At 38.1% G+C, this 23,762-nt stretch overlaps 1 protein-coding gene across 1 annotated transcript in view; it reads left to right on the top strand.

Moving 5' to 3' along the window:
- FNDC1 (fibronectin type III domain containing 1) overlaps positions 1-23,762 on the top strand; it is an 83,853-nt gene that overhangs the window by 32,384 nt on the left and 27,707 nt on the right. Inside the window, exons 4-12 of the mRNA XM_070951556.1 lie at positions 266-383; positions 1,812-1,999; positions 3,169-3,276; positions 7,038-7,226; positions 8,575-11,064; positions 11,740-11,858; positions 11,945-12,056; positions 14,653-15,018; positions 21,430-21,495. Coding sequence (XP_070807657.1) covers positions 266-383; positions 1,812-1,999; positions 3,169-3,276; positions 7,038-7,226; positions 8,575-11,064; positions 11,740-11,858; positions 11,945-12,056; positions 14,653-15,018; positions 21,430-21,495 — 3,756 coding nt within the window. The remainder of the gene's footprint in view (positions 1-265; positions 384-1,811; positions 2,000-3,168; positions 3,277-7,037; positions 7,227-8,574; positions 11,065-11,739; positions 11,859-11,944; positions 12,057-14,652; positions 15,019-21,429; positions 21,496-23,762) is intronic.

The following is a 23,762-nucleotide window of genomic DNA, read 5'->3' as shown; positions in this document are numbered from 1 at the left end:
CCACAGCAATTTTTGGTGGTTTTAGAAAAATGGGAGGGAATTTGATATTTTTCTACTCTTGAAAGTTAAGGAGGAGGAGAAAAGCCAATTCAAACTCTATTTTTTCACATGTTGGATTCTTAGCCAATAGTCAGAATGCTGACTCTTTGTCTAGAGGAATTTGGAACTAATCTCTATCCCAGTGACTATGTAAGCTTCTCTCTTCTTAAAATCAACTTCCATATTCATGTCCCAAACACTCATAAATCCCGTTGTCTCATTTCAGAGGAAGATGAACTGGAAGAAACGAAAGATATTGCTGTTCGAGTCATGTCCTCTCACTCAGTACTGGTCACATGGACAGACCCCTCCAGTGAAAAGCAGAAAAGACCTATATCCTCTAGGTACTAGGCATTATCTGGGCTCTTTACATAGGCTTGCCATAGGAATGCCAATTCTAGCTTGTTGCTTGCAGCTTTGGAAATCTAGCATGGCTGGACAATACTTTAAGGAAAAACAAATCTGACTGATTTGTTGCCCCTTAACCACAGAGCCAATATGACTTTACAGTCCTAATGTCATGTCCAATATACCTACAGTAATTGGGTGTGTAAACTCCATTGTGAAGTTTTTGGCAATTGTCTTAAACTGGAAGTATTTCTTCCATGCAAAGATTCTTGTGAAGCATTCTTTAACAAGATTTGTTGAGTTTAAAGGGGTAGGCTTGCAAGAATTTCAGCAAGTCAACAGTATCTAATTTGAAATCATTATCTTTTTAAAAAAATATTTTTCTTTATACATTTTTCTTTAACATATATAAGTATTTAATAAACAGTGTATTGTCTGGGTTATTTTACATATACATAATAATAGTAATAATAATAATATTCTTTACTTGTACATAATAGTATTCTTCCAACTTCCAATGTCTACTTTTACTATTGGTAGAACAAATCCCAAGTATAAAAGTATTTTGTGTCTTCTTTATCCTTTATCTTTAATGTTAACCTATTCATTTCTACATAATCTAATTTTTTTTAGTTATATTTTCGTCTGAAGGAGTTTCCTCATTTTTCTAATGTTGTGCAAATACAATTTTTGCTACCGTCAAAACATGCAATATTAAATATATATTCCCTTTAAAATATTTTTGTCTGGCAAAATACCTGACAAAAATATTTCTGGCTTTAAATCTATATGTTGCTTTATCATTTTCTCTAACCATGTATGTATTTTCGTCCAAACTTTTTTTGCCTTTGGGCAAGTCCACCACATATAGTACGAACCCGATATCTAGGCTAGCAAAGATGTTTAAAAACATGTCCGCCAAATGTTAGAAATGAAATCATTATCTTCTAGTACAGGGATCTCCAGTCTTGGCAACTGTAAGACTTGTGGACTTCAATTCCCAGATTTCGCTGGCTGAGGAACTCTGAGAGTTGAAGTCCACAAGTCTTAAAATAGACCTGTTCTAGTATATTAAGTTGCAGTCATGTAGACTCTCTTAGTTTATCTTTAACTACTTACTATGAACTTGTGAACAGAGTTTTTTTCACTAACGGAAAAATCTGCAGTTGACTGCTTACAAAGGCATCTCTTGCTGGATGGCTATAATGTGAGAGGATCAACAGTCGTTAAACTGAGTTTCATTCTGAGATTATTCACATCCTGAATATTCAGACCAAGGGTTGCTATCCGAAGTATTTGCAAGTTCTTCAAAGGTTGGGTGCAACCTTTGTGTATGTAAAGCTGTGATATTTGAACCCTTGCTATTGTGCTTTGTTTTTAATGATTCTGGTTAATCCTGCATTCTTCTGTCACATTATTTCTAGGCAGTACACTGTCCGTTACAGAGAGAAAGGGGAATCGGCAAGGTGGGATTACAAACAAGTATCCAACAAGCGGGTCTTGGTGGACAAACTAATTCCAGACACTATGTATGAATTTGCAGTTAAAATCTCACAAGGAGAAAAGGAGGGCAAGTGGAGTGTTTCAGTTTACCAAAGAACCCCAGAAACTGGTATGTATTAAGTATTAATCAAAATTGTGCCTGTAAATCTTTTCTGGAATAGTTAAGGTTCCTGTCCAAAAAACATGTTAAAGTACTTTTCTTAGCAACAATATGAACATGATTTGCCATTACTTCTCCCAGGATGGAGTTCTACTTTCTCAGTCTGGCATACAAGCTCAGCCTCTGCTTAGCCTCTGTTTTAAGATCAACCAAAGTTGGCTAAGAGGTGCTACCTAGTTGGGCAAAGCAGGCATATGTTTACATGATGTCAGCTTGCTTTTAATTTTCTCCATCTTTAACCAATAGAGCTGCTCCAGTAATTTCTCCATGAAAATAGTTCTCTGGGGCCTTTCATTGGCTATCCGGTCTGTCCTATCCACAAAGCAGCACTATACTGACATGCATGGATGGCTTTAGAACACCTCGGAATTGTTTATACTATACTGTAAAAGGGTGGCATGGAAAGCAAGCAGTGAAATAAATGGGAGTCCACCATCCATATTGCTTCTTTCAGAGTCCCCAGCATTTTGCAAATGGTGGGCATGTTTGGAAATTGAAGGACATGGATTGTGGATGTTGTAAATAACCACCAGAGGGATGCTTGCTGTCTCAGTGAATACCTGCTACATGTTTATAATCTTGCTGCAGAGCCTCATTTAATCAGAATGCTGTTTGCCACCCATCAGCTCCAGTCCATCAGAAAGTCCCCTAGTCTTTAACTAGTGTCCTATTCCTGGCATGAGGGCACATTTCCAAATAAAAGCAGTAGGTTGCAGCCATCCATCACTTTTGTTTTCTAAGAAAAGTTGTGTGCTCTCTTCAGAGTCCAGAGGAATTACTGGAAATAAAAAATTCTGAGGCAAATATTTAGGAATGAAGCATCCCTGTGTCATATGAAGAAAGATGTGAGGCAGGAAGCCTATTGGACATTAAAGGAAGTGTTTATTTATGAGTCTTGCTCTCTCTCTCTCTCTCTCTCTCTCTCTCTCTCTCTCTCTCTCTCTCTCTCTCTCTCTCTCTTTCTGCTTTCTCTTTCTCTCTCTTTCTCTCTCTCTCTCTTTCTTTCTCCCTCTCCCCTCCCCTTCTCCTCTCTTCCTTTCCCCCCTCCCCCCTTGTCCTTGTCCTCCCTCTCCTTCTCCTTCTCCTTCTCCTTCTCATGACTGCTATTTATTTTACAGCTCCTGCTAGTGCTCCAGAAAACCTCAATGTGTGGTCAATTAAAGGCAAAACTCCTACTGTTGTGGCTACCTGGGATGCCCTTGCAGAAAGTGAAGGAAAAGTCAAAGGTAAATGGGGGAAATAAATCAGAATAAATTAGAGAACTTTATGGGCAGATTTTATTGAGCAAAAAACGGGAAAAAAAAAAGATTGCAAAAGCAGAAAACTACAGGCACAGTCCTGATCTAAATCAGCAAATTGAACAATGCATTGCCATCGAATGCATCTGATTCAAATGATTCTCCCTTTTTCAAATGCTTCTCCCTTTTTTAGGGGGGTGCTAAAAACCTGAAACAATATTAGCCATTCACACAGTTGTTGGGGGGATTCATATGCCAGAAAGCGAAAGACAATGGTTTTATTTTGAGCTCTGGTATCTATAATCTAGGTCAGGATGAGACCACCAGCTTTAGGATTGCAATCCTGAACTCCCTGCCCCTCTCCAACTCAAGTGTCAGCAAGCTAAAAATGAAAAACTTCATGGCATGCCACCAACAAACTGATGTAACCTCCCCCACCCCCAGGAAATAACCACTTCAACCCGAGGACCCAGCCCTAAGCACAATGGCACAACAGTGGAAAGCCAGGACTGCAGCTGGTTGTGGAGTTTATGGCCCACAACACAAAGCAAAAAGGAGAAGTTGCAATCACTTTGTGTTCAACCACTACAGTGTGGAGATGCAGGGTTAGCAAAGAGCCAACTTCCCATTCTAGGCATGGAGACACACCTTCAGAATTAGGTGACTGTGAGAAAGAGGGCAAGACAACCAAGTTGAAGTGCAAGAGAAATGGGGAAATTTTTTTCATTCATTTCTTTCTTTATTCATTCATTCATTGATTCATTCAGCATCTGGGTGGGAATTTCCTTTTAGAGTTTTCAAGATTATAATTTTAAATTCAGACTTGCATTTCTGAAATCCATGTGGCTCTTGCTTCTTTAGTTTGCCAGTTGTATGGGGCTTGAGTCCATCCTTAGGAAGGACCCGCAGTGCCTAGCCAAGATCAGCAAGTTGCTGGCCCACCTGCCCAGGTGAGGTTCCCTCCACAACTCTGGCCTGTTCCTTCCTTTTAATATCAATTGATATTAAAATTACATCGAGCTCAAGTACTACAACTAGCTAGCAACAGAATTGTTTCATTCTGTAATCAGAAACTCTTTCCAGTTTTAACATCATTCACATTTTTAACTATAAAAATGAGAAGCCAATTATAGAATCTTCTATGTCCTGTTCAATTTTCATGTGCAATCTGTTCTTTGATTGTTTGTAACTTAGGTGTTGGCTTTGTAAAAGCCATAAAAGGATGCACAAAATTATTTATAAATTATAAATTACGTTTATAATTTAAAAATAATATCTAATCCAATAAAGGCAAGCTGTTGCTAATAGGTATCAATATTATATTCTGTTAGCTGCAAAATTAGCTCTTTTCATATTGCAAGATCAACATGAGAAATAAACAGAAGGCAATCTTTAATATGGAAAGGGGAAACTGTCATTTTAAGAAAGTTATAAGACAAAAATAAATAATGCATAAATATAAGGTGCATATTCATTAGTCTTATTATGATATTGATGGATTGGGAATGGTAATTCCATGACTTGAAGTTTTATTCGAATAGTCAATTAATGTTGCTCTCTTGCTGTTCAAGTTTCCTAAGATTTTCTTCATATGAATTCTGAATGATAAAACTACAGGCTATGGGGAAATATTACACGTATGAATATTTTTTTCCCATACAGAGGGAAAAGATTCTGCCTGATGAATAAAGAACTGTGAATGAAAACCAATCTCCCTTATAGTTTCTTCTTTCTAGTGTTCCAAATGCAATTTTTTTCTTAATAAACTTAATAAACTTGAAAAGTCATTCAGTCATGCTGTATTTTAAATTTGTGAAAACAAGTTCATTTAGCATTGTTTATTTCACAGAACCATTAGCAATGCTAATGCAAGGCTCTTGTGCAATCAGGAATGCAAAGGGAAGAGCACTTTTCTAATGAGGTAACACAAATTAAGCCTTAGAAAGTATCCTAGATATCACCACTGGTGGCACAATCCTCGTGCATCTTTAGTCAACATGAAGGTGTCGTCTTTGTTTTGGTTTTAGTTAGTTTCATTCATTTTGTATATGCAATAATCTTTTCATGCTTAAAATAGCAGTGGCAGTATCATTTCTAAAGCATTGGGCAAGTGAATATGTTCATTTTAGTGTATGTTCATCTTATATTGATATATACAGTAGTAGCCAAAATTGTGGAAATCTTTTGGGAAAAGTGTATTTTTGAGGTTTGATGGCTAATAACCACTTTTTTTTTTTTTTGAGTTTCAAGATAATCATATTCCACTGCTGGAATGGCCTGGGAATGGCCCAGACCTTAACCCAATTGAAAATTTATGGAGCCAACTAAAGAAACTTGTTAGTCAGAAGTGACCCAGCAATAAACCCCAGTTAATAGAAGCAATCATTCAATGTTGGTTTCACATTATAACAGCTGCAGAACTAAAAGTCTTGGTTCACTCCATGGGAAGATGTTGTAAGGCCGGAATTCATGCTAAAGGTTACCCAACTAAGTATTAACTGACATGGTGATAATATTTGTATATCTCATTTGTTCTATTTGTTTCACTTTTCTTCTTTATACTGTAACTGCTATTCTAATAGCAAATCCTTCATAAAAGTTATTGCATTACATTCTTGATTACAATTATCTTTCCATTGATATATAATTTTATGGTACTACTCCCCCCCAAAAAGTGGTGTTATTAGCTAGCTTTAGAAAATGCACTTTTCCCAAAAGGTTTCCACAATTTTAGCCACTACTGTATAGTACATACAGATAGTTGTCGACTTATGATCACAATTAAGCCCAAAATTTATGTTGCTAAGTGAGAAATCTGTTGAGTGAGTTTTGTCCCATTATACGACTTTTCTTGCCATACATGTTAAGTGAATTGTTGCAGTTGTAAGTTAGTACGCCGGTTGTTAAGTGAATCTGGCTTTCCCATTGAAGGTTGCAAAAAGGGATCACATAACCCCAAGACACTGCAACCGTCATAAATATGAATCAATCACCAAGCATTTGAATGTAAATCACATGACCGCAGCAATGCTGCAACAGTCATTAATGTGAAAAATGGTCATAAATTACTTTTTTCAGTGCCACTGTAACTTTGAAATGTCCCTAAATGAACTGTTGTAAGTCGAGGACTACCTGTATAGGATAGTATCAATTATAATGCACTAAGTGAGTGAATCTGATCATCTTGTTAATCTGAACAAGTTCCTTCTTTCTAAAGCCGGGCATCGGAATTTCATGTTAATGTGTGCTGCTATGTATGTACGTGTATATGTATGTGTATCAGTGATGGGTTGCCCCCGGTTTGCACCGGTTCTATAGAACCGGTAGTAAAACCGGCGGGAGGCTCCGCCCACCGACCCCGGCGTCATCAGAATGCATCACTGATGACCCCGACATCATCAGTGGCCCCGTTGTGAACCAGTAGTAAAGGTAAGTAAAACCCACCCCGATGTGTATATATGTACACACACATATTCACACACTTGATACATTCTTAGTACCCACACAGTGTTCATTTTATACTAATATATTCAGAACAGATTCACTTGCCCAGGACATTAGAATTGACCACAACTGCTATCTATATATAATGCAATATCTTTTATACCCCAGCTTTTGACTTGACGTGCATTGCCAGTGTATTAATTTTAGTAATGCACGTTCTAATTCATCCTACCCATACAGTCTTTCCGCTGGAAACAGGATTGTTTTCAGTTTCCTCCTTCCAACCGTCTGCCAAATTGTTTCAGAATACATTCTCTCATACGCTCCGGCACTCAAACCTTTCGGCGCAAAGTCCATTTCCTACCCGGGAGACACCACATCTGCTTCAGTGGAGGGTCTGCAGCCTGGAGAGCGCTATATTTTCAAAATCCGTGCTGGAAACAGGAGAGGCCAAGGCCCTCAGTCGAAAGCCTTCAGTGTCGCCCTGCCAGCAAGTAAGTACAGTGCCTCCATTGTTCACACCCTTCTTGTTTCCTTTTTAAATTTATCATGTCTCGATAATTTTGGAACAATCCCTGCTCCTTTCCAGATGATTGAATAGTTTGAGGAGTAGGCATAGGAAATCATCTAAGGCAGATATGGCTCTTAAATCTCTGTAGCCCCCTCTCCCACTAATTTCAGACCCCTTTGTTGGCCTTGGAGGTTTTTAAAGGGGGGACAGGTAAATGAGGTGATAAAAAGAGGAAGAGTGAAAGCAGCGAAGTGGACTTTGCCTATATAATCAGAGAGGTGCTGCTAATATTTAAGAGGTGATTGCTGGCTGCAGCAACCATGCTGCTCCATCGGACATCTGACTGATGTATTAGACATTGAGGCTCATTTCTGCAGCCAACTGGCTCAAAAGATGTTTTTTTAAAAAAATTAACAATTGACTCTCCAAAATCAGCTCCTGTACACCCTTACTAATGCCTTGCCCACTACTGGCTTCAACTGTACCTCTTTTTACCAGGAGGTAACTCTACCTCCAGCACATAATCTCTGAAGAATTTTTTTTTTTTTTGACAGAGCAAAACTTTCTCATGCAGGCTCATTCAGCCCTTAATTGGATGGATCCTAAAACATATCCTTTTAGGCATCAGATTCTGCAGGGATTTTCAGTTAGATTTCAGAGTCTAGATGGTGGCAGAGGTTAGGCATATTCCATTGGTTAATCCAATTAAGCTATCTTTGTACCATTTCCATCTTGCCCTGGGTAATTAAAATATAGTATGTCTATCACAATCAGAATGTTCACAAACAAATTTATGTCATCAAAATGTTTTCCTTTGTTTCCTGATTCCAATGTTTGACTATATTCTCTAAATTAATATCTGAGAGTTATATTTGAAACTGATTGATATTTTTACTTTGATAGTGACCATATTGCGTGGCGTTTAACATCAGATATAATTTCTAAAAGGACAGCTGATGGCATTTAGTTTGTCCCAATGCTGAGTAACTGACATTTCCCCCCTCCCTTACTCTTCTCAAGAATAAAAAAAGTAATAAAGTCTAAAAGTCTTTAAAAATTGACGTTAAGCTAAATTTTCATGTCCAAAACACATATTTTAAAATATTTAATTAATATTCATATCAGCTTTTAATTTTAATATTTTACCATAATTATTATTTTAAAAACTATCTTGTGATAATTACAATGCGATATGTTATTTCTTTCTTTTTCTTTCTTCCTTCCTTCTTTTTCTTTTTCTTTCTCTTTTTCTTTTCTTTTCTTTTCTTTCTTTTCTTTTCTAAAATAATTTTTTATTTTTGTGTTCACTTCTCTCTTGTCTCTTTGTTTAGCCAATACAGATGAACTGAAGACAAATCAACAAACAAATATTGAAGAAGATCCAGTTTCTGATCCCAAGAATAAAGTTTTAGACAGTTCAAAGAAAGAAGCAGAGCTGAAAATGGCTTCTCATTCTACAGAAGACATGGTTGATTCTGTCAAGGCAATATCAACAATGCAACCCAAAGTTCAGAATGTTAAAGGGAGTGCTAAGTCCCATTCCACCATTAAAACTGCACACACTTTCACCTCCTCAGATAAAGCACTTCACAGGACACGCACATTAGTAAGGGCACGGCAAACAAATACTGATAAGCCATCTTCTTCCATTCCCAAACATACAGAGGATGAAACAAAGAATCTAGGACAGGACAGACCTAACCTCTCTCCTGTCCCTAAAGCTACTTTAGATAATTTGCCAATAGATAATGAAAATAACAACCAACTAGACAATCTGGAGGATAAGCCAACAACATTTCCTGGAATTCCAGAAGAGAGTCAGTCAGTTTTACTTTCAAATAAACAACTGTCTGCATCTCAGAAAACAATTCATAATAGACCCACCAAATTGCGTGTTCCTTCTATATCAATTAAATCTCCTTCACCAACGGCAGCTGCAAAGTCTCAAAATCATTCACATCACTTCTCTTACAAACTAATTACGCCTGATACCAGTGATAGTCCTGATAGCGATAAGAACAGAGGAACAGAAAAAAGAGAGCAGAAATTAAATTCCAGGACATCTCCTCAGGGAGGTTCATCTCCATCTGTGCAAACAAAGCCTCTCACATATGCTAATCGCCATGCATTGAGAGATCCAAAAATAACTACCTCTGCTGTTTCTGCTGCTGCTACCCATACTTTACCTCATTCACGTGTTTTATCTTCTGATAAACATAAGTCCAAGGGAAGAGAGAATTCTGATGATGGTGAAAATGAAAAGAGTGAAAAAGAAGGTGATGAAGAAGACAAACAAGGCTCATCATATTCTAGACCAAATTTTAGGCCCTCTTCAGGTCTGGCTACGTCGGAACGCTTTGATTTATTAAAATATAGATCTGTTATTACTTCTAACAGATTTGCAAATAGAGCTACTAATAATCATGATGCAAGAATGCAAGCACTCAAAGATCCTTCTGCTACACAGTCTTCCAAAGTTCATCCTCAATTTAGTTCTCGTTTAGCATCTGGCAGTAGTAGTCTTAGGTCTAATTTCAATATCAATAAAAAACAGGGAAGTAAAAATGAAAATCCTCTACCATCCACTCCTCTCCGTAGTTACTCACCACCCATTTCTAAGCAGTCTTCTTCAGTAGATGATTTCAAAAGGAAATTTGTGGCTGAAACTAAGAGTCACCACAGAGTTATGCCTACTAACAAACCTAATCTTGTAAACACCCAAGAAAATAACCATAATCAAGAAAAAGGAACCACAGATACATATTCCTCAAAAATATCTACAGAAAAATCATTTCCTCGACATTCTCCTACTTCCTGGTCTCAACTTGATGACCTCAAGATCAAGACTACATCTCCTAGGACAAAACAAACACCATCTTTGTCAAAGAAACCAAGCACTGCTTTATCCCGCAAAATGGCAGAATCCATTCGTTCCTCAAAAGCATTAACTGATTGGGCACAAGTCCGATCCTCCTTAAACTCAAGAAGTGATCTGACATCGCTTTCAAAGAATGACAAAGAACTTACTGATAATGACGGTTCAGAAGACAAGGAAACAAATGTTAAAGAGGAACAAAGAGGATCTCTTTTAACACCTGCCAAAGAAGTTCCCATATCTAGAAGAATACCTACATCTTTGTCTCAGGGAAGAACTCGCTCTCTTTCAAATCATTTTAATTCTCGGTTTGATAGAACTGATGAAAGATCTCCAACTCAGTTGTTACCAGAAAAACAAGCTGGGTCAAGGGATATAACTTCTACCGAAGTTACCTCTGATATGTATAAATTGCCTTCATCTTCCCAAAGATCTAAATATGTACAGCCAATATCTACCTCTTCCAAAGACACAATCAGAGATTATCAATACAGTAGAGAAACTTCTTTGAAACAAACTCGCCTTTCAGAGCCCCATTATCCATCTGGGTCTAGAATTTCAAGTAGGATAGCATCCCAAATAAACAAAAAGCATGGACTTTTCCAACCAACCCCTACAAAACTGCCCTCCTCAAAAATACATCAGTCGGTTTCAAATAATGATGATGATGATGAAGACTATGACCAATCGGATGTAGACAAAGATCCTATTTTGTCTTCATCAGCCAAGACTTCACAAATTTCTAACAAACTGAAATCCTTGCCGAAATTAAACTTGACTTTGCCACACATATCTGAATCTGTGTCTTCTCATAGTCGCTTGACTTCTAGTGTTTCTCCAACACATCCCTCAACTTCTCCCTCAGTGCCTCCTATTCAACGAATACAGAACTCAAGATTATTAAATCCTTCTCAACGACATCAGTTTCGATTTCCTCATAGACAAGGTGAGATAAAATTCATAACTTTCTATTTAAATCGAAAGAGAAAAGTTTTACCTTTGGGCTGTAAGAATCTCATTAGAGGAAACTAGTTTGTTTTGGAGCCAATCTCTTAGTTTTGTGTCATAAAGATTTGGCAGTCCTTTTGAACATATGCACAGTTCTTCCCACAGATATCATGGAACTGGTCTTTCAGTGAAAATCATTTTGTCATCCTCTCTCACTAAGAAAGCCATATTTTTGTCTAGGAATCAATAATCATATTAGATAGTCTTGATTCCTGGTAGATGGGTGTTTCTTATGTTTTTTAGATGTTTCATATGCTAGGTTAATTAAAGAAACATATTTATTAGAAAGCACATAAGTTTTATGTATTTAGGTAGTATACAGAATTGTAAAGCAAAGCAAAATACAAATACAATGTGTAAATGAACACTGAAATAGTAGTGGCGATATGAAACATGCAAACACACTTTGTACAGACATTTATTAACCCAATATGATTAGATAACCTAAGTTAAGCAGTGTACTGTATGTATACCTGAAAGACACATTTATGCATAAATACCATTTATGAAGGGTATTTTGTCAAGTTGAAAAGATTTGAGTTTAATGCCGTGAATTGTAATTTTGTCTCCAAATGTTTGAATGCTGTATGTTTTCACCATGTGTGTTTTTCAGGTAACAGTGGGAGATCCAACCTGAAGACAAAAACAGATCCAAATAATAAAATAGTTCCAAATAATAATGGAAAACGAAATGGACAAAAAATAATAAGTGGTCCGCAAGGAGTAAAGTGGGTAGGCAGATCTTTTAAAATATCTGAAATATTTAATTTTATGTTCCTTTGAGTTGGAGGACATTTCAATCAACATACTGCTTTTAGATTGTAGATCTTGACCGAGGATTGGTGCTGAATGCCGAAGGGAGATTTCTCCAAGACTCCCAAGGAAAACCTCTCAGAGTAAAATTAGGTGGAGATGGCCGCACTGTCGTTGGTACGTTGTATTCTGATGTTCTACGGTATGATTAAGGCTTATTTTGTCCAATAAACTTCCCAAAGAATTCTACAATGTGATAAAACCTGAAAGTAAATAAATTATTGGTTGTCTAACTTGATTTATATACCTGCCCATCTCACTTTTATGTGGCTCCAAGCAGCTTACAGTAAAACAACTGAGAATGTGAAATACAGGGAATCCTTGGTTCATACAGTGACTATTCAAAGTTACAACGACACTGAAAAAGTGATTCGTGACTGTTTTTCACATGACTATTGGAACATCCCTACAGTCATGTGATCACAATTCAGATGCTTGGCAAGTGAGTCATATTTATGATGGTTGCAATGTCCCTGGGTTATGTGATCACCTGTTGCAACCTCCCGACAAGCAAAGTCAATGGGGAAGCCAGATTCACTTAACAACCATGTTACTAACTTAACAACTGCAGGGATTCACTTAACAATTGTAGCAAGAAAAGTTGCAAAATGGAGCAAAATCCACTTAACTATCTTGCTTAGCAACAGAAATTTTGGGCTCAGTGGTGGTCACAAGTCGAGGACTACCTGTAATTGAGAATCAAAATAAAAACACATAGCAACTGGGCATGATCTAATTCATCATCCATACAACCAGGTGATGGGCTCTAACTCGTGCCCAGGGATCCTGGCTCAAGCATAAAACCAGGTTTTCATAGCCTTTAGATTGGATGGAGCCAATCTAAACTTAGGGGCAATGGGAACAACAGCAGAAAAGACTCTCCTTCTGGGCCCTGCCAGCTGTCACTCTCTAGCTGATGGCACCTCTTCCTACCAGGGGTGAAATCTACTTACCTTCCTTACCGGTTCAGAAGTGCATGCGCGCGTCACATGCGTGCGCAGACCTTCTGCGCATGTGCAAAAACACATTATTTCCTGGTTAAAACCAGGAAGTAATGACACTCGGGTGGGTGGGCGGAGCTTCACTCCACCATCGCTACTGGATCGCTGAACCAACGGCCAAGAACCTACTGGATCGGGCGATCTGGTCCGATCCGGGAGCATTTCACCCCTGCTTCCTACCAGATTGGATAAGACAGGTAGAAACAATCATGGAGTGAGATAGCTCTGTAAATAACCTAGTCCTAAGTTGTGAAGACTTTAATGGTGGCAATCATTAATTTGAATCGTACCTGGAAGCATACTGGAAGCCAAGGCAACTCCTAGAACTAGAGATTACTCACATTATTCAGATAACATACCTAGGACAAGGCAAAGCGATCTGATCATATGAGCCCTTTTTTTTCACCTCTCAATAAAACTCATCTATTAAGCAAAATGTACATCAGGAAGCCATCAAAAGAGTTTAAAATGTGCTTCTCTGTTTACTGCTCTTTGGATGTCAGTTCATTGTTGGCTGAAATGGAGCCTCTACACCTCTGCCTCCCAAAATAAATGATTTGGGTAAAATGTGTCACTGTCTTGAAGTAGCGTTCCTTGTGAAATATACCACTTGCCTTTTTGTAGTTTGGTAACACAGCTTGGTCTCTTGACAACAGCTGCTGCATTTAATTGAGCAACAGTGGTAGCCTCAACAGTCTGCTGTTTCTCACAAAATTAAATAAGATCGAGAGGACTGGTGATGGCTGCTGTGTGTCTTATGAAAGGCATTTTGATCTAAATGAATAATTGCCGCATCAATCTTTTTATTAAAAGGTTTGTTCACCATATGGAAAATAATAATTGAAGCAGAAGAATCAGTAGTTCTGTTGGGCTTCCTGGAAGAAGTCAGTATATTAGGAAGGGGTGCTAAGGATATTAGGAGGGGGTGCTGAGCCACGGTGGTGCAGTATACTGCAGGCTATTTCTGCTGACTGCCGGCTGCCAGAAGTTTGATTCTCACCAGCTGAAAGTTGACTCAGCCTTCCATCCTTCCGAGGTAGGTAAAATGAGGACCCAGATTGTTGGGGGCGAGAGGGCTGTAAAGCGGTATATAAATCTAAGTGCTATTGCTATCTAAAGATTTTGTATGCAGGCAATTCTCGACTTACAACATTTTGTTTATTGATCATTCAAAGTTACAATGGTAGTGAAAAATGTGACTTATGACCGTTTTTCACAGTTATGACCTTTGCAGCATCCCCATGATCATGTAATCAAAATTCAGATGCTTGGCAACTGAGTCATATATATGACCTTGGGCTGTGTCCCAAGGTCATGTGATCCCTTTTACAACTTTCTGACAAGCAAAGTCGATGGAGAAACCAGGTTCACTTATCAACTAGGTTACTAACATGTCAACTCCAGGGATTCCCTTAACAACTATGGCAAGAAAGGTCATAAAACGGGGCAAAACTCACTTAACAAATGTCTCACTTAACAACAGAAATTTTGGGCTCAATTGTGGTCATAAGTCGAGGACTACCTGTAGTATGTTTTACAGAATGGAACTACAGCCCTGAGAATGATTATTTAAATGTTCAATAGTTCCTGCATCTTAAATTGCATGTGTCCGATTTTCTAGACAATGATCTCACTTAAATCCAGTACTTCCCAATTCCTAATATCATACGGCAGTGGTTGAAGTACAATTCCCTCTTCTTGTCTTCTGATAGATTCTAAAGGAGCTCCAGTAGTAAGTCCAGATGGCTTACCTTTGTTTGGACATGGAAGATTTAGCAAACCTGTAGCAAATGCACAGGATAAGCCAATAATAAGTCTTGGAGGTAAGCCATTGATAGGCCTTGAAATGGTTAAAAAAACCACCACTCCTTATACCACAACAACTACAACAACTCCTGAACCTACGACGACTCCCGAACCTACAACTACAATTAGTACAACTACTCCTGAACCTACAACCACTGTGCCACCAACAGAGAAACCACGACCTACCTGTCCTCCAGGCACCCACACAGAGAACGATGAACAGGGGAATTTTGTATTAGACTCGGATGGCCTGCCTGAATGCTACTCAGAAGGTACCCTCTCTTATGTTGGCTAAACATCAGCAATATCTTTGAGTATATCTACAACAAAAGTTGTGACATGTGGGAAAGGTGCTTGCTTTCCAGCAAGGCTTTCCAGCTGCTGGGCTAACAAAGCAGGTAAGATTCAAGCTATCAAAAGCTTGAATTAGTAGTTGAGGAAGAAGAAATGATTCCCTGTTCTCTCACATCGGTTGCAGTGACAAATTGTTGAGCTGTGTAAACCAGCAAAAGGAGGAAATAAGACCAATTTTTTTTTAAAACATGCTTTAGGTAGATAGAGACCTTTATGCAGATAGAGAGTTTTTAAGCAAAAGTTAAAGGAGAAAGACATTAACTATACAAAACAATTTATTTTCAAGTTGGGCTCCTGTTCTGTGATTAAGCTTGTATCACATCAGCACTGAGGGTATGTGTATGTGTATGTTGTATATAATAATCTCTCTCAAACCTGACTGCTCTTCTATTAATATAATCACTGTCTTAACTCTCATATACATTGATCATACAGAAGTCACTTAAAATTCTTCTGTCAGTCCCTGTAATGTATAGTATCACTTCCCACACTGACATGGCATCAGTATAATCAATTGTTTATCAACGGTAAGTTCTGTGCTGTGTATCCTTAATTAAACGTTAAGAAAAACGTTAAGAAGAAGGGAAAGATTTTCTTCATCATTTTCAGAAACAGAGAATTTTTTTTCCTTTCTTCAGTTTTGAATGCCCACTTAGTTTGCTTTTTATCCAGAAACCATCTGACTCCCTGCTAGCTCCTTTTTTGGGTAGGATTTCACTCCTCATGAAGGAGCAGGACAGCAATCTGATGGTTCTGGACCTGCATAGAACAGCTAGTGAAACCCAACTTTTTTAGATTTTGCCCAACTTCAACTAGTTTGCCAATTAAAAACATTCTTGGAGCAAATTTCATTTAATTGTTTTAGATTTACTGTATATCCACCTTTATTATTTTTATAAATAACCCAAGGTAATAAACCAGTGGTGAAATTCTATTTTTTTTTACTACCGATTCTGTGGGCGTGGCTTGGTGGGCGTGGTGTGGCTTGGTGGACGTGACAGGGGAAGGATACTGCAAAATCCCCATTTCCCCCCCCCACTCCTGGGGGGAAGGATATTGCAAAATCTCCATTCCCACCCCACTCTGGGGCTAGTCAGAGGTAGTATTTGCCGGTTCTCCAAACTACTCAAAATTTCCACTACTGGTTCTCCGAACTACTCAAAATTTCTGCTACCAGTTCTCTAGAACCTGTCAGAAGTTGCTGGATTTCACCCCTGTAACAAACATACCTAATACTCTTTCCTCCTCTTATTTTTCTCTGTTGAGTGAGTTGGGTTGAGAGAGACTAATTGCCCCAAAATCATGCAACTGGCTTTCATGCCTAATGCATTAGAGACTGACTTTCGTGTCTTGACGACACTGCTTGAATTGTGATCATGTGCAATAGTCTTACCTTTGACTCCTCAGAAACTCCTGTTGGAGCAGAATGTAATGCAAGAACCATTTCACCAAGGTAACTCTGATACTGAGTAGGTTGCCAATATGTTTCCAGTGTGCTAGTTCTGACGTATAAAGCTCTTATGCCTTGGATCCTTATGACCTCAGGATTATCTTCCCCAAATGGACACTAAACTGTGTGTGTAAACTAAGAAGCTGTGTTGAAGATTTCTACCCTCATCTCACAGGCCCTTCTCTTGCCTTAGGGAGAGTTTATACCAGTGGTGAAATCTAAAAGTTGTTACTACTGGTTCTGTGGGTGTGGCTTGGTGGTGGTGGGGTAATGTGACTGGGTGGGCGTGGCCAATTTTTTTTTTACTTTTAAAACCATTTTTTACATTTTAAAACCATGTAAAAAATGCTTTCGAAAGGCTCTGACGATCCCAGATGAGTTGCCTGATCATCAGAGGGCTTTTAAAAAACCCTCTGCCGATCAGGCAACTCAGCTGGGATTGTCAGAGCTTGGCTCATCTGAGCTTGGCTCATCAGAGGCATTTAAAAGAAAAAAAGCCTCTGATGATCGAGTGGCTCAGCTGGGCATGAGGGGCGGGGGCAGGGATTTTTGCTACCGGTTCTCCGAACTGCCCGCTGCCATTGCTACCTACTCGCCCGAGCCGGTCCGAACCGGGAGCATTTCACCCCTGGTTTATACTCTGGGCCCAGGATAGCCCCCTTTCTGTTGATTTCCGAGAAGGCAGAATGGACCTTTGTGGTGTAGAACGCAAAGTATTGGGCCAGCTGCATTTATTTATGGATGATTTTATTGGTTGGTTTTATTGAATGTGTTAAGATTTGATATGTAAAATGCCCAGAGTCTTTCATTGGAGCAGCATATACTGTAAGTGCTGTAGAGAGAGAAAAAAGTGATAAGTAAATGCTATAAGTAAATAAATATAACATCATGAAATGGTTACTTACATTTAGCAGGGTGATAAACTATTTCCAGACCTTACCTACAAAATTGCCTCTAAGTGTGGGATCTGGAATCCTTTAAAGGCAACACAGAAGAAACTAGAGTCAAAGGACCAAGCAATTGACCATGATTTTGAAAGATAAACCAAAACTGCAAAGTGAAAGCAAGAGATGGCCAAAGTTTTCTTATCTCCAAAATGGTATTAGGTAAGTCAGCTATATTTATATGTTTTATTTTATTTTTTCTGAATGGCATTACTTATTGTTTTTTGTACTACCGACCAAACCCTGTGGGGTTAGTTGCAAATTCTAACAACTTACCCAGTATAATCTATGACAAAGTTTACTAGAAACTGGAGATTAGCAACATCTGCCATGGACTTTGCTGTTCCTAGAAACTGCCCCTCTGTGCTGCATTGAAAATTGTTTTGAAAGTTGCCTTCCAATTCTACATGCAACATAATGCAATCCTCTTCCATGCAACACTATTTAAGTTATGAGTATGTAATTTGCTCTGCTAAAATATGCAACAGGAACAAAGAATGACCATTATTATTAGAAGGGCATTATAGCAGTAATTATCATAGGAAGAAAGTGCTAATTCAGCTTTCCCAGCGTGGCCTTCAAAATGTGCTGGTCTACAAATCCTAAGTGTGGCCATAGATCAACACATCTAAGAAGAACCAATTTGGTGGTAGCTTTTCTAAACCTAACTGGGTGAGTAAGAGAAAATAATGAACTTACATCTAGTAAAAGTTTAAAAACAAAAAACAGCGAGCCACAAATAATTATTTAGCTCTTAGAAATCGTCATCATTTGAAATGGAGTTTTTCAATCAAGAACACAAACCCATATCTAGTTTTTGAAAAAAAAATGCTGAAAACTTTCTGAAAAAATTATATGCTTACTCTTTCTGAAGAGAAATTTCTGAAAAGTTATATGCTTACTCTTATGAAAAGGCATTGGCAGAGATTTCCAGTGTTCATGACAGAGAATAGATTCCTTTTAAACTGTGGACATCCTCATGTTATGAGTATAAACAATAATTAAAAGTGACTTTTAGAAAATTATGGTTATAAAGAACCTACAGATTTTATTCTCTCATGATATCTTGAATTTACGTATCAATATCTGTCTGTCATGAATGAAGGTAAATATACATGTCCCAGGGTACTGTTGCAGGATCCAATCTGGATTGGTCACCTCTGGTCCCGGTGAATGACCCAGATTGGATCCTGCAATATCTGTCTGTCTTTCTACCTATCTGCCATGAGCATTGTTGATCTGGAGCATATTTTATATTTTATGAGATGTTACAGTGGCTAAAATAGAACAGGGACCACAGGGGGTAGAATGCTGACATGGGCATGATGTGTATGCTGCAATTCATCTACCATATTTCCATCAGCTGTCCTGACAGAAGTGGCAGCTTTTATATGTTTATGTCATAATGTGCCATGTCAGCTTAAGTTGCCAGTGATTTAAGAGGAGTCTACTATGTAGATTGTCTTGAATTCTTAGAAGAAAGGTTGAATAGATATTGTCAACAATAGCAGTACAGTAATAATAAGGGATGGTTCACAAAGAAAAAACTAGTCTTACACTGATATTAGACTTGAAAAAGTCAGTGTAGTGCACTTGAACATTTCATGACTCATAGGTTAAAACTTCTAGGATTGGGCAGTACATACGTATTCTAACTTAAGAAAAAGAATTAAAAGGAGGGTTTGTCTGTAGATGTAGATGTAGAGAGAATAAATGAGAACACAGATGTCAGTGGAATTCTCTCTGTAATAGAAATTATTTGTGTATATATGCAGAGATGTTTGTTTTGGTGATGCATATGCAGAGATCTGCCTAAATCATATTTTGAAATGCAATCTCTCTATCTCTCATCTTTCCAGCTACCACTTCTCCAACAGCCTTAATGTTGCTCTTTACACGCTGTCATTCATGGTTGAAAGCACAGCTGTTCAAGAACCAGTCTGGAATATACAAAACTTGACTCTGTTCAAAAGACCAGGATTTCAAGAGCTTTGGGTTTGCCAACCATTCAGATGGACATGCCGACAGGCCAGATATTGAGTGAATTATTTTTGCTACTTACCGACCGAGCATCTGAGGTGTCCCTGGGCAGCTCTCGTTGAATGTGATGAACATCTTCTGAATGCTGGCTAGTTGGCAGAAGCAGTGGCCAATGTGTTGCAAGAATGTTACTTCTTCCTTGTGTGATGCTGGAAGATAGAAGATAACAGCTTTACCACAGTCCCACCAAATATAATCAATATAATCTTCCAGCAGCCCTTCCAGAAAGTTCTCTGAGGATGGAAAAATGCAGCAGTATTTTGGGTCAAGCACTTTGTCATTTCTCAGGAATCCGAACAATTGACGGCTTCCAAATGGACTCAGGAAAATGCGGTGTGAAAAGAATGCTGCTGTGGGTTTCACTCAAATCCTTTGGTCCAATTTTCTCCTTGGGGTTTTATAAAAATGAGTTTAGCAGAGACGGTTGTGTTTCACAGACAAGGAACATTTGGGAAGCCCAAATGATGCGGCAGTGAAATCCCAGACGGTTCAACATCTTTGAAGAACTATAGACAACATTAAATCCACTTTTATCCACTTTTAACATTCTATCATGTTACTGGAAAATCATGTTATTGGAAAATAGAGGCCCATAAACATGAACAGTAATGAGCGTATTAAGGAACCAGTAATTTATAGGCCGCATTCTTTTTTTAAAAAAAAAAAGTTTAGTAAAGGAAGCATTCTCTTGAACTAGCTGTAATCAGAATTCACGAGACTGTGAAAGGCCCTTTAGGTTACCTTTTATGATTAGATGATCCTTTTTGATCCTTTCCACATGTTGAGTTCAGTCTATGAAGAGATCTAGGAAGAAAGATGAAGTGGGTAATATATGCCAAAGAAGAATTATTGGCAATTCAGCTCTAGAAGAATGATTGGTCAATTTTGTTTTGTCCCTTCCAGGATTTGCTTTGGCATGGCTCCTAAAATTGTATTTTTCTTCTTAAGTTTGAAAGTGACCCAAGATGAAGATCTTAGGCTTAGAAATGAGGCCATTGTTCAGGCTGTGTTGCAACTGATGTTGAATAATCGAAGTGGACTATTTAGATTTACCAGCTTCCACATCGTAATATCTTCTAGTGGTGTTGGACAACATTTCCCTTCATCCTTTGCCAGTATGCTCATTGATCTTAGCCACCACATTGGAGAATATCAAACTGAAGACGACTGCCTTAACAATGATTCTGATTCATGTGAATTTTTTCTAGCAGTAGATTGTTGTTTAGGTGGCAATGAGTATCTTATATAGAGCTTTAACAGTGTAATATAGTAGTTACTCCAGACAGATACGATATATGTTTCTAGGTCTGTATATGCCATCTTTTGTCTCATTGTGCTGCTTGATGATCAATATCTATAGCTTAATGTTTTGAAATAGATTTCTGATAAATGTGTTTAATTATGCAAAAAAAAAAATCTAAACTTTCTTTCTGTAGACTGATTGAGAGAATGCAGAAAAGAGTTATTCAAACAAGAGCTATGGGTGCTTCTTAACAATCAATAATTAATCGTGGAACATCTTTCCATCCCTCTATTTATTAATTTCCTATAAGTGAGTAGCTAATGCCGATTCCTATGGGAAAACATATATATTGCAGTGAGGGCAAAAGTCAACAAAATGTAAACAAAATGTGTCTTCCCCACCCAAGTTTTCACTACCATATTGGCATCTAGTTAAATGAAAGGTGATATTTTGGCAAAAATGATGCATCTAAATTTATCTCCACAAATTCCACCTTGTTCTTTATCCTTCCAAAGCAGTTCAGCATAGAGATCCATTTGTTGTTTGATCAGTACTTTACAATAAAAGCCACTGGCTTTAGATAGGGATAATCAATAGCCATTGAATGAAAGAGAATCTGTTTCACTGTTTGAATGTATTCTTTTTTCCATAGATGTATTCTCAGGGTTTGATGCAGATATAACGGGAACTACAGAATCGTATGTGGTTTATGATGAAGGTACTGGTTACTTGAATCCTTTTCCAAAATGGGTTTTACCTTTCTTGTTTGCGTCTAGAAATGCATTTCCAGAAAGATATAATGCGTTTCTAAGAACCCACTGGTAACCTAGACAGAACTCCAATCTAAATATGTCTAAACAGGAAAACTAACTTCCAAATTCTGATTTTAGTGTCTCTAGGCCAAACAAAAATTAGCAGGTCTGCAGGCAGCATGACTTTCTACATAAATATAAACTTGACAGACAGATTTGTGTGTTTAAACAAAGTTTTAAATGACATTTGTTCCAACCATGTAGAAACAGGATGGAGTAAGCATATTTTAATAGCTGGAGTGGCAGGGGGGGAGGGGGGTAACTGATTGAGGGTTAGCTCATTCATTGCTTTCTAAGACCTAATTTTTATTCATGCTCATTTTTTTATATTAAGCTTGGATAATGCTGTTAGCTTAATGGAGAAAATCAGTAAACAAAAAATTACAGACCAGAAGGAGTTTCTTAATCTTGTCTTAAATGGACGTTTTGTCATTGAAATTTGGCATGAAGTTTTTTTTTATTATTTTACATAACAGAAGGCAAAACAGGTAAAAATAATCAAGAGCAGATATCCCAGAGATCTGTTTTGCTCCTGTTAATAATATTGATCATATTTTTGTGTCTTGTTCTTCCAGAGGTTGTGCCCTCTGGAAAAAATATCACAATGCTGCTTTCCTTCACCAGTGGCTATCAGATTGGCCAAGGACACTTTTTGTTGTGTTTCTTTTATTCCTTGGACCATTCAAGCGAGAAATTTAAAGCTCTCTAAGTAAACATTTCAAGCAGGAGATGAAAACCGTCTTATATGAGTAAAGTTGTCCATAAAACAGATCACTGTTAAAGTAAGCAACAGCAGGACACCCAGGAGGAATCCCAGCTAACCCCACACAACCATGGTGCAATGCCAAGAACCCTGTCCAACTTGCACACATAGCTAGAAGTCCTTCTGGGACTGTTTTGGTTGCGAACATATGTGAGATGGCAATTCATGGTGGAACTCCATCTCCATATCTTATAGGCCTTTTGGCCAATTACACTTGATGTAATTGAACTTGATGGGTTCCCCTATGTCATTGTAAACTTCTCCTCAATTATTAATTATCTGTCCACTTGTAATAATATTTAGTGGAGGTCTGGACATACACAGTATACTTGGATTTCATTGTCATAATTTATATATCACTTTCCAGCTCAAAGGAGTTTACAGTGAAACAATTAAAATGCAATAATATAAACATGTTTATAAGTGCTATAAAAACAACATACTTATAAAACGGAAACTATTTATGCAACATTCATCCAGGAAGATTTGGGTAAAGAAGGAGTTTTCAGCAGTAATCTACCATAGTAGGTTCCTAATACTTTCAAGGGCAGAGCATTCCAGAATGGACATGTTTTGCCTCTAGAAGTTGTAGGTGCTCCATGACTGGAGATTTTAAAGATGAGATAGGTATAGGGCTGTGATGGCGAACCTATGGCATGCATGCCCAAAGTGGCACATGAAGCCAAGTCGCTTGGCACACGCTGCCTTGCCTGTTTGTCTTCCGGGTTTCTGGTGCACATGCATGTGTGATGATCAGCTGTCCTTCGTGCATGCCGGCCAGTTGATTGTTGAATGCACATGCACACTAGAACCCAGAAGTTCACTTTTCCGGAGTGCGGCCCTGATGAGTGTGCACAATGTTTCCATGCAACCTTTTCGGCACCATCACTGGTATAGGGTCTCCTGCTCAACCCGGGGGTTGGACCTCCAATGTATCTTCCAACTCTGTCATTCTATATTTGTATGTTAACTTAGAGAAGTAAACGCAAGATGCAAGAGGAGTTCTCTGGCCATATTAGTTATTATCTGGGGCTCTAACAGAGAACATACTCTATTAGGAAAGGTCTGTATGTGCTGGTAACACCATCTTACTTTTACCAGCTCTATTGCTCTATATAAGGCCAGAGCCCAATATAATAACACTGAAGACTTAATATGTATGGTGAGTCTCTTGTAGCTTTTATAACCAGACCCATCTCTTTCCAAATACTGTTTACCAAGATAAATGACCTAGTTGGTCATATAGCAGTTACCTGTATATTGGCCTTGGGTCTTTTCTAGTCACTAATCAACATTCCTTGTCACTTCATGAGAAACAATACTGAAACAGGGTGATCTGTTCAAGACAGCATCTGGTGAACTTCTTCACTAAGCAAGAAATTCTTTCCAGTGCTACACTGTAAATTTTAA

Source organism: Pituophis catenifer, unplaced genomic scaffold (assembly GCF_029215685.1).
Source record: "Pituophis catenifer annectens isolate HBS135680 unplaced genomic scaffold, rPitCat1.0.hap2 SCAF_1, whole genome shotgun sequence".
In the NCBI taxonomy this organism is placed as follows: domain Eukaryota; kingdom Metazoa; phylum Chordata; class Lepidosauria; order Squamata; family Colubridae; genus Pituophis; species Pituophis catenifer.
This window is presented reverse-complemented; position numbering and strand designations above follow the sequence as displayed.